Genomic DNA, 18,792 nt, shown 5'->3' with positions numbered 1-18,792 from the left:
GGTGGTGACAACAGCCATTCTTGGTAAAAGACAAGACACATTCACAAGTAGATGGTCATGGATGACACAGTGGAAAGGTTACTAATGCACTCCACTTTTGGTGGAATGTGTGTGAAATAATGAGAACTGAACCTGTAGAACTAGCTGTTTCCCTCATGACATTGTTCATTTTGTGCATAAATTACACCCCTTTCCCCCGATTTGGGTCTGTTTAGAGTAACAACTCTCGAGGGAAGAGAACAGCCGTTGTTCTGTTTGCATAGTTCTTGTGTCTTAGGCTAACCTAATAAACTTGCTTTATAACAGAGGAACTTCTCGAGTCTTCAGTGTTTCCTGCGTGGGAAGATCACAGAATGTGACAGGAGGTGAGTACTTGTAGGAATGTTAGGGGCAGCATCAAAATATTTCTAAAAGGGACAGAATCATTTGTTTCTTTTTTCCCCTTTTTGCTTGATCGGTAAAATTGCTGTGATGTAGTCAGGGCTGGTTCGTTTTGGCCGAAAGTAACGCACCTTCGAGGTAGCAAGGTTTTCAGCATAAAACAGGGGGGAAAAAAAAAAAAAAGACCGAAACTGTTCTGTACTGCTCACGACAAGGATGATCTTTACGAAGACGTTTAGATCAGGGCGGGCGCGTAGCGTGGCACCTTCTCGGTGCCCTCAGGGGCCACAAACGGTATCGAACTACAGCGGGCTGGAACCGGGACGCCGAGCAGGGCGGTCAGCGGGCAAACACCCCGCAGGGGAACAAAAGGGGCTGCTGCGGAGGCCGGCGCAGAAACGAAAGACAAAAATGAACGGCAGCAGCTCCCTCGAAGCCCGATTTACAATCGGTCACTCGCCCGGCGATCGACTGGGCGGCGCCGCGGCAGCTGCCGGCCGCATTCCTTCACGCCCCGCTCGCCCGGGGAGCGGGCGGCGGCTGAGGGGAGCCGCTCTCCCGCTCCGGCCGCCTTCGCGGCTCCCCCCTCCACAGCTGTGAGGAGCTTTTACGGACCGCCTCCCCGGCGGCCCCGCGGCCGCGGGCTCCGGCGGCGGGCAGGTGGGGAGGCCGCGGAGGGAGAGGGGGCGGCGGGCAGGTGGGGGAGGCCGCGGAGGGAGAGGGGGCGGCGGCGGGCGGGCAGGTGAGGGAGCGTGAGGGAGGGCGGCGGGGGAGGGCGCCGCCAGACCCCGCCCGCTCTCCCAGGCTGCCCCGCGCCGCAGCCGGGGGGAGGTGGAGCCGCTTTATCGAGAGCCGAAGTGGAAATTTCCCCCTCAGTTGCCGGCTCCGCCGCGGAGGAGACGCCAGCGAGAGCCGCCCGCCCTTGTCCGCCCCGCGCCGCGTCCCGCCCGCCGCCATGTCCAACTACATCCACGTCCCGCCCGGCTCCCCGGAGGTGCCCAAGCTGGACATCACTGTCAGCGAGCGGGAGGCGCCCGGCTACCGCCAGGGCGCCCTGCAGCTCCTGCGCCGCCTGCGGCCCCACTGGAGACCCGAGGAGGTGACGCTGCAGGTACGGGGGAGGCCCGGGCGCGTCGCGGGGCCTGCGCCCGCGTCCCCCGCGGGGGATGCGGCAGCCCGAGCGTGGAGAGGGAGGGAGGGAAGGAGGAAGGGGGGAGGGCGGGCGGGCGGCCATTGTGCGGGGGAGCTGCCGCCTCGCTTCCTTCCCCTCCCCCTCCCCCTCGCTCTCCAAACGCAGCCCCCTGCGCTGAGCCCCATTTGCTCGGCAGCCTGGCGGCGGGGCGTGTCGGCGCGGCAGCATCCCCTGCCCCCTCCCGGCTTTTCCTCCTTCCCCGTCGCCCGCTTTCCTCTTCCTCCCCTTGTGCCCTCCCCGCCGAAACTGGGCTTCCCCCCCCCACCCCGGGTTAGCGGAGGGGATTACTCTTCCACCCGCGACGCCCGCTGCCGGCCCGGGGGCCGAGGGCTGCGGTGGCGGCGAGGGAGGGGAAGGGAGGGCCGGGAAGCTTCACCCTCGCTGGGTCCGTGCCGAGCAGGGCGTGTTCGTAAAGCGGCGGGGGACTTGCCTCCTCCCCGGGGCAGAGGGGGCGGGGGGGGGCGGCTGGCTGCCGTGGCGCGGAGGGGGGCGGCCGCTGAGGTAACGGCCGCTGAGGTAACGGCCGCTGAGGTAACGGCCGCCGAGGCAGCGGGCGCGGGGCTGGGGCGCTCCCCTGGGCGCCATCGGTGAGGGAGCCCTTGGCGGGCTCTCCTCCCCACGCCGTCGCGTGTAGTGAATAAATACACGCCTTGGATTCGCTAGGGGGGTTCGGTTTGGGGCTGACGGTATCCCGGTGAGTATCAGCCCCGTTAACGTGAGGCTTGCTTGCGTCCCTCCGTCTTGACGGTATGCAGGAGTATCGCCGCTCAGTCTCTGGTATTCTCTAGGTGAGCGATCATTCATATTTATGACGAGTCATCTGCCTGAGGATTGGCTGCTGTTGTGCTTCTAGAATATACTTAACCTGGCCCCATACGAGCCTTCTGTCGATTTACCTGGCTAAAATAGCAGTTCAGTTACAGTCTGCGTTGAGCGTTTTATTATATGCTCTTAAACTGTGTTACTCAGCAGTTATTAGTATGCGGAAGTGTCTTATTTTAGTGAAGTTTCTCTGAAGAGAGCTGCTGGAAGTAACTTGTATAGAAAAACTGAGCACACTGAGGTAATAGCACATGAATTGGCTGAAATTCCCTGAAGTTTCTTGATAAGAGAAGAAACTTGATGCATGCCAGTCCAGTTAGTATGAAAATAAAGCTAATGAGGTTTTTCCAAGTAGTTTCTTTGGGGGCTGTAGCTGTAAGTTAAGCACAGTCCCAACATCTTGAGGTGCAATGAAGACAGCTTTACAACATGTAATAGTAAACAGAGTTGTTGGAGTTCATAGAATCATAGAATATCTTGAGTTGGAAGGGACCGGTAAGGATCATGAGTCCAACTCCCTGCTCCTTGCAGGACTACCTCATGTTAGACATGTTTTTGTTCTTTCAGCTCTCTGATGAGGGTACTTCTCAACAGAATATTTTTCTTTCTTTCATACAGGAATGCTAATAAACAAACCCAAAACATTTTCTTATTAAGGAGGGATGACTCTTAACCTTTTGGGAAAGTTGTAGTAGGCCTAAGGAAAAAAAAAAGCTGCTTACTTCCTCTGTCGTCCTCTTCAGAAAAAGCAATTAATAGAATAAAAACCATGGGTACCATTGGTGTGGAACAGGGACTCATCTGACTGGTCATACAATAGTAAAGTAATAGACTACTATCTGTGGTTAGAAGTTTCTGTCTAAAAATTGTCTTGAGTTTTGTTTTGACCAAGTTACTTTAAGACCAAAACTTTTCAGCTCACTTTTTTCCTTTTGAACAGCAGAAGAACATCCTATTCATGAAGCTTACTAGTGGCCTTTTATTTTTAACTCTTCAGTCTGTGTTTAAACTGCTGTGTGTACCTAACAAGCAAGAATGCATGTGGTTTGAAACTAGTAGTATTACCACCATTGCTGCTGCAATCTTACACATGCATCACATATGGTGAGATGCTGAAGTGAAAGATGACTGTTTTTGTTAAGAGGATGGAGTGAACAGAAGGTCTGCCTTGGAGTCCCCTCATTAGAGGGGCATATATTTAGGAGGGAGATGAAAATGAGACTCATGTATTGCATGGAAAATATGCTTGCCTTGCCTAATCTGAGACAGCAGCATCATAGCAAAGTAGACAAAGAACATTGATAGGTGGAACGAGCTACTACTTCCTCCGTTGAACTCTGCTCTTAGCTGCCTTTGCTTTTAGTATTTCTTGGGTCAAAACAATTAGTAAGAAGTTGAAGAGTCTGGAGCTTGACTTTAAAAAGTTAATTAACTTCTCTGGCAAAAATTTAGTTGTTTGTCAAATTGTTTAGTCAGGTAAACAATTTTGAAACAGTGTAGCTAGAAAATTTTAATGCATAATCCTCACTTTCTGTAAGATTTATAAGTACTTAAATTCATGAATATATTTTAACTTTTATTTTTTTTGCATCATAGTATAGAACGTAAGTGTAGGATAGAGGATGAAAATAATTTAAATCTTCAGTGCTTAAATTATTCTTTTATTGCATTATTTGTCAAAAGTCTATAGAATCCGTAAGCATTGCCAGTTATTTGCTGAATCACAAGTAGTTCTGCTGTAATGTATCTCCTCTATCAAGACATACATGAATATTATCACTACAGAATAGTACAAATATTGAAGTCCTTTTACATTGTTAAGGAGAAACAAAATTTTCCTGTCTAAACACTGATCTTCATGTACATACTTTGTGCAGTTGTCATCTGTGGATATACTAGGAGCTGTATAGAACTGGGTGTTATATTTTCTAACTCTTAAATTCTTGAGGCTTGCTTTTTCTGCTTTACAGTAATACAAAGCAATGTCATTAAAACAAATCTGTGTTTTTTTGCAGTAGTCGCTTTTCATTCTGTAACAGCTGATTTCAGTAATGAAATTGTAGAGTAGTTCAGTTGGAAGGGATCTCTGGAGGCCTCTCTTCCAACCTCCTGCTGAAAAGCTCACTGCATGCTAAATTCAGAAATTGGCTGTGGTGAACAGGAGAAACAGTTTTGTGGGGTTTTTTATTTCATAAACAAAAATGCTCTTCAAAACTCAATCAAACCCTGTTTTGAGTTAGTAAGCAGCTTGAATTGTGACTGTGGACATTCCAGGTTTTATATTCTGGACAATTCTTTTTTAATGAAAATATAAACTTAGTTGTTTTAACTCTTTACTGTCTTAAAGAACCTGTATCACCCTTCCTAGTGTAAAAATACAATCACAGTTTGGAATCTGTTGCCTGCCTTAAGAATTTTTTATTTTTCCTCTTTTATGGAGATGATTTGTGTTAGTATTTGAAGGAGGATCTGTGTTTGGTTACAGTATGGGAAGGTTAGTTACCCTTTCAGTAAGTGCAGATTCAGGATTCTTTTATCCCATGACCTATTGTCCATCTTGTAGGTCTGGTTATAATGAAGGATTCAGTAGGTTAATACATAATTTCCTATCTGCAGTGTAATGTTACGGTGCAGGAAAAACAATCTGTATTTTTCCATTCTGAAGTAATCTTTAACATTGAGAATAAAGGCTGCTTGTTTTTGTTGATGAAAAGGCTTAATATTCATAGTGTTAATTTACACCATTATTTGGATAGACCAGCATGATATCTTATGTGTGAAAAAAAAACTCATCTGCAAAATCATTCAGAGATCTAAAATGATAAAAAGTGTATGTTAGCAAACAGTAGTCTCCTTGTGGCCTAAACCGGGGAGCGGGGGGGGGGGGGAAGGATCAGCTTTGCAAAGGTGATCAAATTCTTCATTATGATTCCCCCTGCCCCCCACCCCCGAATCCTGCAAGCTCCAATCATCTCCAAATAAGTGTAGTTAAATTTGGGTTTTTTTTATTCTCTGAAATAAGTGGACCTTGCTTGTTTTCTGGTACTCTGTTGGCAAGATGTACATGTCTTTGCATTTATTAACACTTTACATGACTTTACTACTGCAGCATTTTATAATTATTTGCAAAGATTTGTTCCTGCGCTATGAAATGTGACGATCCAAGACAGAGCTATGCTTATAAACAATTGTACTTTCACTAGCAGAACAACATCCCCCTTTTTTTTTTTTTTATATACCAGGTTAGCTTTTCTCCCTGTATCTGCTTTTTCTTACTGACTTGCACTCAATAGCTTTTCTTCAGGCAGTATTTTCTGGCTGCTGCTCTAATTTCTTTGCTTGTGTAGATCTTGGTATTTTCTTTATTACAAACTATGATTAGGTTCAGATTTCTGAACTAGTTAAAATATTTCACAGTTTATTTAAACAGACTGAGTGTGGGATTTAAAGCATTGTAATAATTGAATGGATACAGAAAATGTTAGTCTCTGGGAAACAAAGTAACTTTTTGTTTTGTATCTCAATGTCATTACATTTTTCAAGAGATATTTTTATTGCTTGGGTGTTTTTAGGACATCGTGCTCTTCAGCAGTTGTGAAAGTAGTTACCATGTAAAGAGGAAGGACTGAGTTCACAGATTAACATCCTGAAGTGCTAATATCGCTAAATGCAGAAGTGATGAGTGAAGGAAAGAAAAAGAAAAGTTAAGACTTGCAGAATGGGCTGCATTGCTGATGTGTTGTGGAAAAACTGTAATTTGAGGTGTGCCTTGAATGCAATGTCACAGTAAGTGGGAAACGTAGGCAGTATTAGATGTCACTTGAGGCTGGATTGGTTTCTCCATTCTTATGGAGCTTGATAATCTCAATCCCTTCCTGTAAAGTGGGTTTTTTTGTTGTTGTTGTTGTATCAGTGGGACAGGCAGCAATTGTGCATGTGGTGACTTTATGTGATTGATGTGCCACATCACAGTGCATGATATAGGTGTGTTTGTATTGGGTGACTGGTTCTAATTACAGAGAACCAATATTTGCTTAGGCACAGCTTGGATCTGGTTGTGTAATGGCATATAATTTATGCTATAGACTTGTAACATTGGAAAGGAAGGTAGCTATCCAAGATGTTTTAGTTCCTGTTTTCTCACACGCGCTGTTACGTAGCCGTTTCATGTCAAAATCTTTCACGGGGAGGAGTAGCAAATTAATTCTTTGAGTTCAAATAGAGTCTTGGACTCCTTTTCCATTAGCTTTTTTTTTTTTGATTTATCTGTTACTGTTTTCATCAGTATCACAAAATCTGTAAAAAGATTTAAAACAATTCACCACTTTAAAAGTCTTAACTAGTTACCTGATATTGACTGTTTTCAGGTAGGAGAATATTCTTCAGAAACAAGATGAAAAATATATAATTTCTCTTTGGGGTTTTTCTTCTGATATAAAAGTCATGCATTTAGATCAGAACCAGTCCTTGCAATGGGTGACATATCTGTAGCATTTAATAGTAGGCTACTGAATGTAATTTTAAATGGTATTTATACTGAGAATATGGAGGATGTGAAACTTCAGTTAAGACCTTAAGACAACCTCCCCCCCCGCCCCAAACCAAAACAGAATCCCCAAAAGAAAAAAAAAAACCACACATCATGACCACCACCACCCCCCCCCCCCCCGCCCCTGAATTCTTACTTGAAACTGCAGGGTTCGTGGCTTGGTAGCCAAAAAAAAATGTTTAAGTGATAGCATATAGCATAGGTAGTTGTGGTATTGCTTTCTCCATGCTGCTGTCATGGCAGTGCACCCCAAAAGTTCAGCAGAACACTGCTAGTTCAGCTTATGGCCAAACTTGCCATAGAACGGTGCCGTTGACTTACTGGCTCTATGCTAGCCTTGGTACTTTAACACCAAATGGTCTTGTTCCTTGTCATCTGACCACCAAAATTGTGTAGACAATGGCTTTCACCTGCTGAATGTAATGATCTAGATGATATGGCTCCAGAGCCTGGAGACCTTTGAATTATGTTTCTCATAAGCCCTGCTGAATATATGAGATTTTACCTAAGGCCTGCATTTTCCAGTAGTTGTACTTCGTCCTTTTATGAATAGCTACAGAAAGAAGAGATGGAGAAATAACTAATCTTGTTTCAAGAAGTTCAATTCTTGAGATGGATACTTGTAGATGTGCCTGTGTAGACTGTACTTTTCCAGAAAGAATGGAAGCTTTATCCTAAATACAAACTTGAAGTTTTGTGAGCATTAAAGAAGCATGTATTAAAAGTCTGTTCCTTTCTGGAGATCTTAATATGCAGTCTGCGGTTCAGCAGCAGAATTGGGGGAATACCTGCTTATTTATGTTGAAACTTCACATCACCGTTTTGTTTCTACAGCAGTACAATAATGCGCTCTATATTTCTCCTCTTATGGATGTAATAACAGTCTAGAAGGAAAAAATCTGTTTGGTTTTACATCTCTTTTGTGAATAAGTGCTTTCTACTTTGCCCTGTGATGCTTTATTTCTGCCTGTTCATGCTTGTTACATGTGATAATAATTTCGTTCTCATTCTTTTGAACACCTGGAACAATCTGGTGGTTTTGAACACCAGATAAACAATCCTGGTTTTATCTGAACTGGATGAGATATAAGCTTTTCTTGAACCATCTGCTTATGAGATGGGAACGTACCCATCACATGCCCTTTTCAGGAATCTAATAACCTGATTGTTGCTGATAAGAGTGCTTCTAGGGTAAAGTCTGTCTCAAAGATGCTTCATGTCTCGGTTGAGTTTTCTCTGGTCTTTCTGGACTCACTTGGCTTTGTTTCTACCATGGGCTGCTTTTGGAGACTGCATTTGAGTAACTCAAACTTACTTGTAGCTTTCTGACCTTCACTCTGCATTTCAGTAAACAGTTTCTATTTGTTCCCAAGAGCTACAAAGCCTTGACTTCAAGCTAGATCTCTGACTGGATTGTGGGCTAGTATAAATACCATTTCTAGAAACGTTTTCAGAATTAGTTTTAGCTTTGCATCACCTCACCTGAAAGTACTTACTGCAATGTGGTAAGTACATATCACAATAATTAAATTTTTGCAGATTACAAGGGTACCAGTATTTTGCTGCTGGATTTTTTTTGTGTTTGTTGCATTGTGTTCTTGACTTCTAATGGTGCTCTCTGTATTTTTTATTTGTTTCCAGAATTTTCTACCTGGTATTCATAACATTCTGTAGATTCTGCCATCTTCTTCCACATGGCCTTGAGTTTACTGATTATTTTATCCATGTCATCAGAGTCCATTCTCTGTTCATGCTGCTCAGCTGATGCTTTTGTTATAGAACTCCTGTTTTGCTCTGCTGCATCTCAAGTTATGTTTCGGGCAAGGCATTCTAAGCTGATTCTGTAAATGCTACAGTAAAGGCATTCTGAATAAAAGAATAAAGTATTACATTCTTTTACTGGTAGAAAACATTAGATGTTTTCTCACAATGGAATATGGAAATTGTCTACTCTGAGTAATGTTATTAGAACAGTAAGCAAACCCTTCTGCCTTTTTAAGAAGCAATAACTAAAATGCTCCTGGGTGTAAACAATTACTTATAGCAGCATGTTACAAATAGATGCTAATAAGAAGTAGAGCTCCTAAATTATCAGTTGAGGGAGTCCAATTTCCTTGTTGTAGATTTCTTTTTATTAACACTAATGAGACTTGTTTTAAGGGGATAATAGACCTGTGCAGCATGACAGAAGCTGTACAGTGCCAAAAGTTTCTTGTTTAACAGCACAAGGAAGTCAAATTCTTACTGTTTTTTTGCATCAGCGCTACTTAATGACTATTTTTTTGTAGTATGACTATTTCTGATGGCCTTGGAGCTTTGTCTTTTTCTAGTACAATTTTGTATGGAGGGAAAGGCAAGCTTCATTAGAGGATTGTTTTATAAGAAGTAGAGAATGGTAGCACAAGTTCCAGTGATTTGAAATAGTGCTGTTGTATGTTGGGAATTACTACCCATTTTGTTTGCTGCCTTTGCTATTCGATGAAGACAATAGACTTCTTTCTCTTCAGAGGGGGTAGTGAATTTTATACTTGCTGGTTTTGATCCATCTTAGTTCAGCGGAACTTTCACTTTTCTTTTGGCCCTGCAATGACAGGATAAGAGCTTTTTCTAATGCTACATTTCAGAAGTTTTCATTTAAGTATTGCAGACAAGATACTTAACTCGATCAACATCTTAACACAAAACAATTCTGCAAAGTGCTCTTTACACTTTTTAATGAGTTAATTCTGGTTTTATGCTAAAATGTATGAGAATCAATACTTCTACATTGATTTGCCATATTAGAGTATTGTGTCCTGTTCTTGGCTCCCCAGTATAAGATACAGGCTCACTGGAGCAAGTCCAGCAAAGGGCTGTGAAGATGACTGAGGAACTAGAGCATCTTTCATATGAGGAGAGGCTGGGACTGTTTGGCCTGGAAAAAAGAGGGCTTGCAGGGATCTTTATATATATAAATACCTGATGGGAGGGAATGAAGAAGAGGGAGCTAGACTCTTCTTAGTGCCCAGTGACAGACAAGGCAATGAATGCAAAATAAGACATGTGAAATTCTGTCTGAACACAGGAAAAGCTTTTTTTGTTTGGTTGGTTTTTTGTTACTGTGAAGGTGGTCAAACACTGGAACAGGTTGCCCAGACAGATTTTAGAGTCTCCAGAATTCCTGGAGATCACTGGACACAATCCTGGGCAACTGGCTCTGGTTGGTCCTTCTTGAGCAGGGAGGTGAACTGGATGATGACAGGAGGTCCCTTCTGATCGAAATAGTTTGTGGCACTACACTTACAAGGGAGAAGGTTATGAATGGATATGTTATAATATAAACATGTAATTTGTGATTTACAAGCCATACTTGAAATGCATTTAAGTACTGCCTGTTCAAACTAGGTAACGCTGCTCCAGCGCATTATCCTTCTCTTGAATATGGTATGTGCATTGTTGCAACAATATGCTTATGTCCACAGAGAAAACAGTGTTAGAGTACAGTTGTATTCTTTTTAATGTGAAAACCAGTATCTGTGGTGCTAAATGGTATAGTTTTCTTAGTTGCGCTGATTAACATTATAACATTTAGTTGCTATGAACACTGTTTAAGGCAAGATTCTTCATTACTTGTCTCCTTTTCTGGGCTATTAAAATAATAGCTAGTAATAAAATGTGTCCATAAATTGTGAAGTCTTAATTTTGAGTCAATCAAAGAGGCTTTGTAAGCAGGTTTATTTGAATTTGTGGTTACCCTGTGTGGATGAAAGGTATATGATTTGCTGAACCTACTTCTATAAGATTGAGTATTCATAACTGCTTAAGAAAATGTAATACCTTCATATCCTCTGCTACTCAGGAACTTGAGCTATTTCTTGTTATTTGTGATGACAGCTAAAGCTTTCCCAGTCCTTTTCTGCAGGAGTGCGTTCACCGCATTACATGGGTTTGCTGAGGAAGGCAAGGCATAATAGCTAAAACATGGCATCTTCCACTGTGAAAGTCCTGTGTCTTCCTAAATGGGGAGACTTGAGCCAACTTCAGAATTTTTTCTCTAGGAATTAAAAAAAATTGCTCCTAATGCTTGATTTCTCTAAACCCCTGAGATTTGGAAATAAGCTGTCACTTGCGTTTGAATGATACCACTTTACTTTTCAAAATAAAGGCTACCGCTTGGGGGTGTGTGTGTCAAGGTTTCTGAACTCTGTTTTGCTTTATTTAAAAAAAAAAAAGCAAAAAACAACAACAAAAAAACCCACAAAACAAACAAACCAACCAAAAAATGTAAAACCCACAACAAAAAAAAAACCCAAACTGTCCAAGGTTTTAAGGAATGATATTGCCTGTAGAGAAGTTTCTTGTTGACATGTATTTTTAATACAAGTATCTTTTCATGAAATATTAAGGTTTAGTATAAGATCTGAAAAGCAACAGACCAGTCTATTTGTCAGTATTTTTGTTCTGGGCCTGACTTAGGACTTGAGGGAGGGAGAAAATGTTGGGAGGATGTGTGAGTGGACATCAGTAAATGAGTTCATGCTGTTGTCACTGAACACTTAGTATTGTAATTCTGATAAATAGGTTTCATTCTTCAGCTGATTTTCTGACTTCTATTACAATTAGGAATTAAAAAAAACTATCCAGGGTCTTCAGGTTGCCTTTGAATAAAAGCTGCTTGCAGCTTCAAGAACCTGCATAGTTTGAAAAAGTTCAAGTAAATGTGATCAGACCGTACCTCCATTTGTCTTGTGCATATGGCAGTAGAGTTAACTAAATGAGAATTAATGGTGAAAGCACTTCCTAAAGAAAGGTGTTAAGTTAAACTTGCAGGATGTCCTCCCAAGGGAAAATTGTGTATGTCTAACTGTGTATGTTAACCAACTTGAAGCTACTTCTTGCTGGTCACTTTTCTGTTTTAGTGCAAGGTCCTGAAAGGAGGCTTTGTTCTTTGTGGGAGGGATTATTCTTTTTTAATTAAGTTTTAATTAGGGTTTTGGGGGCAACAGAATGGGAGAAGAGGCATGACTGTAAAGAGCAAGAAAAAAAATACTTGAATATAAATTACAGTTGCTGTGAGAACCTTGACTTTAAATTGTTTACTACTTATGTTTAAGACTGCAGGAGACTGTTCAGTAGTTACAAAAACATCGATGCTCTTGCTTGTGATGTTGCTTGTCACCTGAGAATGTTAATGGCCTGTCCTTCAGTCACCTACCTAACAGTTAGATTTAATATGGGTAGTGCTTATATAGCAAGTTCTTAAACATTCAGTCTGAGTTGACAACGTGCAGAGTTTGAAAGTGCCAAACGTCTGTTTTCCGAGCTGTAAAGCTGTCCTGGATTGTACAAGGAGATTAAGAACTGCTGTGTTACTCTTGCAGGCATTGAGTGGGATTTCAAATGCTTGACTACATGCAACTGGGTACATGCAGCCCAGTAACTCAGGATCTAGTCTGCTTGTCAGGTAACATCTGCAGGAGTTCAGCCTGTATAATGACTATTTTAGGCATCATCATCAAATGTGAAAGGAAGAGCAGTGGTTAAGGAGTGGGTTTTTTTGGTCCACCCCCATCCTTTCCAGAGCTGGGAACTTGTAGTATACATACCTCCATCATTATTTGAAAGGCAGTGAGTAGATTGTCATTAGATGTAAACATAATGCTTAAATAATGCTCTTACTTTTGTAGACAATTTACTTCATCTTCATTATGTTCAGGCATCAGTGACTAGACTGGTCAAAGTCTAGTAAATGGGAAGGCTTTAAAAATTACATTTATATACAACTTAATGGTAAGGACTTAAAATGCTTTTTTAATCTTTTAAATGGCATGTAGTAAAACGAGAGGATAGTGGGTCTTGTCAGAAGCTTTTAAACTTGGAATGGTACTTGAGGCTGAAGGCTAGGGTCTTGAATCTTAAGTACTGTCTCAAATTTGCAGAGGAACCAGAGCAGCTGTAGGAATTGTTCTCAATCAGTAAAACCTGAAGGCTAGTGGGAAGATGATAACCACTGAACTTGAACTGTTTCTGACCTGAATTTTGCTTTTTAAAAGGAGTAGTCTAGAACTTCAGGAGTATCTTTTACTGGTTGTGCAGTGATCAGGAAATATTGAAATTCTGAAGTGCATCAAAATTGTTTTTGTTTTCATGCTACCTGTATTCATGACTGTTTCTATACCTGTTTAGGATTGCTGCCTTGTTGGGGCTTTGATTTCAGCCATTTTAATCTATCAGTTTCAGAGTGGTTATATGGAAACTCATTTTACAATATTGAGCTCTCAGTTATTGCATGTAGTATTTCTGTAATTCACTATAGCATGTTTTCACATTTTCCTTTTTTTTTATGTTACTGGTAAAAGTCCTTGCAATTTTCTTCATGATTTTCCTATATCTTAAAGATTTATTTTGTTAATGCTTAATCTAGTAAGCATTTGTGTTTCGTGAACTAAAGAATAACCCCGCATTCTTTTCCTGCACGTTGAAAATGTGGATCTGAGTTGCTTACACATTATTTTTACTTTTCAGCTATTCACCGATGGAATCACCAATAAATTAATTGGCTGCTACGTGGGTGACATAACAGATGATGTTGTTCTAGTTAGGATCTATGGAAATAAGACCGAGCTTTTAGTAGATCGAGATGAGGAAGTGAAGAGTTTCCGTGTGTTGCAGGCCCATGGCTGTGCACCTCAACTATACTGTACTTTCAATAATGGCCTGTGCTACGAGTTCATGCAGGGAGAAGCACTGGATCCAGAGCATGTATGCAATCCAGATATTTTCAGGTAAGGTTTTTAAAATTATTATTTCATTATTCAAGTTCTATGATGCATTTATGGTATTCTGTCAGGCCCAAAGGATCTCAAGCTTAGTTTATGAGGAGGCAGAAAAGAAATATTTATAAGCCTGCACTAAATTGATGTTCACACTCTTGACAGCATACTGTCCTCTATCTTAGTTATCATGGTATTCCAGTGCTGAACAAATGATCCTTGCTGCCTTCCCAGAAGACTGCTTAGAGGTCTGCTTATTGTGATTATTTTAACACTTGCATGTTACCATTACGGAGATCATTTAACAAAGTGGAGTTGTAAGGGGCTGGACTTGATTAAAGCAAGTACTCCTAGCTCTGTTTCTAATACATTCCTTTTGTGAATAGGTTCAAGATAGTCTTCCATTGAGACATAATTTTTGAAACTATTAGCAGTGAACGGAAAGTACTGATGTCTTAAGATTTTAGTTTTTCATGTACGTACTGAAATGCATTTGCCTAACAATGGCAGCTAATATGAGTCAACTCTTCTAAATATAAGCAAGTTGAAGAGACTGTAAATACAGGTGAAGTATGCATGCTGTAACTGAACTCCAATCCCTCCTGCCTCCCCTCCCTCAAGTAGTGCTGTTAATGACCTTTTGAGTCTTGAAAGATGCTACCCTATAGCTGTGCTGCTCTTGTTTAAACCCTCTTTGGATTCCTTTGCTGCGTTTTTTACAATTTTTCTGTTAAATATATTGTAGTTGTCTTTTTGCTAGGAAAAATATAATAAAGACTTGTCAGATATACATTCAATATAACATTAATTTAAACTATTTTTTTTAGACTCATTGCCAGACAGCTTGCTAAAATCCATACTATTCATGCACACAATGGATGGATCCCTAAATCTAATCTGTGGCTGAAGATGGGGAAATACTTCTCTCTTATACCCACAGAATTTGCAGATGAGGAAGTAAATAAAAGGTAGGTATTTGAATACGTGCTTGCCTGACTTCCCATTCTTTCTGGTTGAGGGGTAGAAGAATATTTAAAAAAACAGGTTTGTGTTACCACATAATGTTAAGTTTGTAAAATTTTGAGTTTTGTCATACTCTTGTATACTGAAGTAGCTGTATATATGTCAAATATGATAAGGAGAGTTTTTAAATTCATTTGGTATATTGTGTATGTGTACATATAGCTCTTGGTTTGACTGGACACTTAATGTTAAAGAATCAAGGTCAAGTCATGTACTTCAGGTAGTTGTCTCAACAATTTTTAAGAGAACCATCAGTCTCAAACTGAGATCTATGTGAATACTAAAAGCATGTTTCCTGGGGTTGCAAGAGTACTGCTGCTTGTTCATTCTAACCTGCATGTCTTATCGGTCTTGTATTTGTTCAGTTTATAAATTTGTCTAAAATTGGCTGATGTAAAAGTAAAGTTAATGAAAGGCTGTTTTGGGTGATAGGATGAACTCCCAAAGTGTTTTCCAGAGGAGGAAAAGGTATCCACACAGTCATTCTAGACCTGTGCTATCATGAAGTATGAATAATGGTGTCACCTGGGTTTAAGGGTTTAATTACTTTTTGTTTTTTGCATCCCAGTATAGCTCTTGAGTTGTAAGTCGAACCATGGTTCTTAGGAGCTTAACAAAATAAGGAAGTATTTCAAAGTGTTCTAGTGTCAGTCACTGGAAGACTGGGATGAGAGGAATGGCAAAACTAGGAGCAATATTTAACCTAAATAAAATTTCTGTGCTCTAATCTAAATGTAATCATTGTCTTGAGTTGAAGACAATGTTTCTTGGGGAGTGGAGATCAAACTTTAAGCTAAAACTGTAATTAGGCACTGTTTGTGCAATATCATCAAATGTCATGTCGCTCAGGAAGCAGATTCCAGTTTAAATTCTTTGTGGAACTTCTTTGAAATCACTGATGCCAGCTGCCCTTCTTGCTGCATTGTAATTAAAGAATGCTCTAGCAAAGTTTGATTTTTTTTTTTTTTTCTTTTCGACAACAATTCTTAGGAAAACTGAGAACTTGAATAGTTAATTGAAAATCTAGAAGATAAAATGGCTACTTAAGCATATTTACTGTGACTAGAAGTAAAAATGAATGTCTCATTTCCTCTGTATAGATACATATAGTACTTGGTACTTACTGTTGTGTATCCTTGAAGGATGTAACATGAGCAAAAAGTGAATGAAATTCATGCTATAACCCTTTTACTCTTTACTCCTTTAAAAATGTGCAGGAGTGTATGCAAGTTCTACTCCCGATTTTTGGACTACTGTTATGTTTACAGCACAGATAATCTTCAGAAATTTTTTTTTGGGGGGAGGACAGGGAAATAATTGTCATAGTTTGACTGCTGTTGTGCCAGGAGAAAGAGTGCCCTGGTTTGGGAGAAGGTCTGTTGAATTATTTGCAAGAAGAACGTAGAGGAAAACAAGTAATTCCATTACAAATGCTTGGTATGGTACACACAGTACTAAATATTAACTCTCAAATGTCTTATACCTGAAAAGGTTTTTACGTGACATTCCGAGTCCTCAAGTTCTTCAGGAAGAGATGGCCTGGATGAAGGAAAGACTGTCAAATTTAGGATCACCGGTGGTACTTTGTCACAATGACCTGTTGTGTAAAAATATTATTTACAACAAGAAACGAGGTAGGTATTGAACTAAACAGTAAGTAGTGAGTGGCTTTATGCTGTAATTGCATTTGCTACGTCAGTGGTGTCATTTTACTGACTTGTTCAAGTGAACTCAGTTTGAGCTTTTAGGACCCAATGTAATGGTAGTGATATCTGTAGAAATACTAAGTTGTTTAATTAGCTAATTCTCATCTGTATGTTAATGTACAGAGGAAGAATGTTGGTGTTAATTGCTTTAATGAATTTGTTAATCCCTAGTCTGCCTGTATGACTAGGCTTCAAAGTATGTAGTTCATGTTAATTCTATTCCAGTTGTATAAAGCTTTTATGAAGAAAAAAATAATCATACAAACATAGAAAATAACCTGAAGACATTATCTCCTATACATGTATTGTTTTGTTTTGTGATTGTGGGAATACACTTTCATAATGAAGTATCTTAGTGCTACTTAATGCTACATTCAGTGACTCTGTTTTCTGCATGAGGTACATAGGCATCTTAAAGATTTCTTTTGTAAATACATAGCTTATTTAAACAGTTGTAGGCAGTATATGTTTTAGTAAAGATTAATTTTTGTTTTGATTATAATACATTTAACTCATAATTCATGTTATTAAAGAAAGCCTTGGATTAAAATTTATAAAGCTTCTGTACATACCTGCAGTTTCTTGTATTTCTGTTTTTAGTGGTTTGAGGTTCGGTTACTAAATGAATCAATTAAACAGGATATTAAAACAAAAAAGGCAAACTTCTGACACTAAAGTGTCCATTGTGCAGTAAAAATGCACAACTTTCTTCCCATCTCAAATATCTGAGCTCAGCTGAGTGCAACAAATTCATCAGATCAGATCAATATTTTCTTTTGAAAGTGAGGATGATACATACCTTTTAGTAGCTTCATATTTGTTAGTGACAGTTAGATGATGAGACAGTTCGTATGTAAGCCAAAAGTGTGTGAAGTAAATAGCTGTGAATGGAACTGAAGTCGCCTCCATCAGTCATCATTGGTCTTTGACCTCTTAAGCTTATGTGCCTCAAGTTCTAAAAAACTAACAGAAACATGGTGGAGTTGGTTCTAGTATGAAAACTGGCTGTGTATGTATAACCAATTTTTGCATCAGATATGCACTGAATGCATGTGAATTGAGAAAATAAAGTCTTTTGGTGGCTTGTATACAAATTTTTCTCTGAGTAATACCACTTTTGCAGGGAATTGCTAGTACTTCTAGTTACATAGGTATATACATATGTATTGTATACCTGTACAATGCTATTAATGTAAATTTTAAATTCTAAGAATTCAGTACCAAACTCCATTGGTTTTACTTCATTTCAATGATGGGTTATAGTTCTGCTTAAAAAGAGGAGGGGGGGGGAAGCATGGAAGGTATGCAAAAAAAAAAATCAGCTTGTGGTCGTGCATGCATTGGAGTTGTGATATCGTAGTATGAAAAAGAAATCTTTTTTTACTGTGTGGGTTTTTTCAGTGCTGACACTACCTTTAATTTTAGCATTCCAGAACAGACCCATTGAGGTAAAAGTAATTTTTATAGTCACTTTTCATAGTAGAACCATGCTGCCAAAAAAACGAAGGAATGCCTTTAAAAGGTTCACTATCATGGTCAATAGGCTTGAGGTTCCTACTTTTAAAACAAATGCTATATGCTTTTCTTTTTGTAAACAGAATGGAGTAAAAACAATGCCAGCAGTGCATCACTTATGAGCAATCAATCTTACAATAATGAGTGTGTGAGTGCTTAGTGTTTGGGGACAGGGTGGGGAGGAGGGAGGTATGTAAAGTACTTTGGCTTCAAGCTAGCTGTGAACAGCTGGGGGGGGAAATAGGCTTGGAAATATGAAATAAATATGCAACATTTAAACATAAGTTTAATATGTGTACTGTGTTGTAAAACTTCTGCAAACTGGGTACAGCAGGAACCATTTTCATAGTAACCAAACCTCAATGCCATCTGTAGAAAGAATATTTGTCATTTGAAAGTTGTTTCTTATAGTGTACTTTTTACAGAGCAAAAAAAAAATAAAATCAATCTGTTAGTACAATCCTAAGATGAGGAACATGATTTTAGAAGTGGAAGATCAGCTTTAACTGTAAATAAACATGTATTGCTGGAATTCTGTTTAGCAGAGCAAAAGCTTTTATTGGTATACAAATGATTTTGCAAGGGCACAAAATAGAATCTTTAAAGGTTCATTAGGAATGGCAACAAACCGTATGAAGGTAGTTAACAGCTATGGTGATGCTATACTTGTACTAAGTTTAGTCTTCCATCTAGAAAGGCTTCCGTGTAACAAAGACCTTGGTGACCCTAAACTGGAATTAAAAGCGAGAGAATTGGTCTTATAGATTAACTACTTTTTTTTTCTTTTCAGTAAAGTTTGTGTAAAGTTGGTATTGTTTATCTGGCTTTTCAGAAGCTGGGACAAACAAAACA

The 18,792-nt window shown here is 39.9% G+C and overlaps 1 protein-coding gene across 2 annotated transcripts in view; it reads left to right on the top strand.

The window, feature by feature from the left end:
* The first annotated feature begins 1,206 nt into the window (after window positions 1–1,206).
* ETNK1 (ethanolamine kinase 1) overlaps window positions 1,207–18,792 on the top strand; it is a 35,030-nt gene continuing 17,444 nt past the window's right edge. Inside the window, exons 1-4 of one of the 2 annotated variants that reach the window (XM_075051392.1) lie at window positions 1,207–1,492; window positions 13,449–13,708; window positions 14,524–14,664; window positions 16,211–16,353. In XM_075051392.1, coding sequence (XP_074907493.1) covers window positions 1,337–1,492; window positions 13,449–13,708; window positions 14,524–14,664; window positions 16,211–16,353 — 700 coding nt within the window. In that variant the 5' untranslated portion in view covers window positions 1,207–1,336. Of the gene's footprint in view, window positions 1,493–2,125; window positions 2,362–13,448; window positions 13,709–14,523; window positions 14,665–16,210; window positions 16,354–18,792 lie in introns of those variants that run through there. The other variant, XM_075051393.1, reaches the window with a different exon arrangement.

The sequence above is a fragment of the Buteo buteo genome, chromosome 19 (assembly GCF_964188355.1).
Source record: "Buteo buteo chromosome 19, bButBut1.hap1.1, whole genome shotgun sequence".
In the NCBI taxonomy this organism is placed as follows: Eukaryota; Metazoa; Chordata; class Aves; order Accipitriformes; family Accipitridae; genus Buteo; species Buteo buteo.
This window is presented reverse-complemented; position numbering and strand designations above follow the sequence as displayed.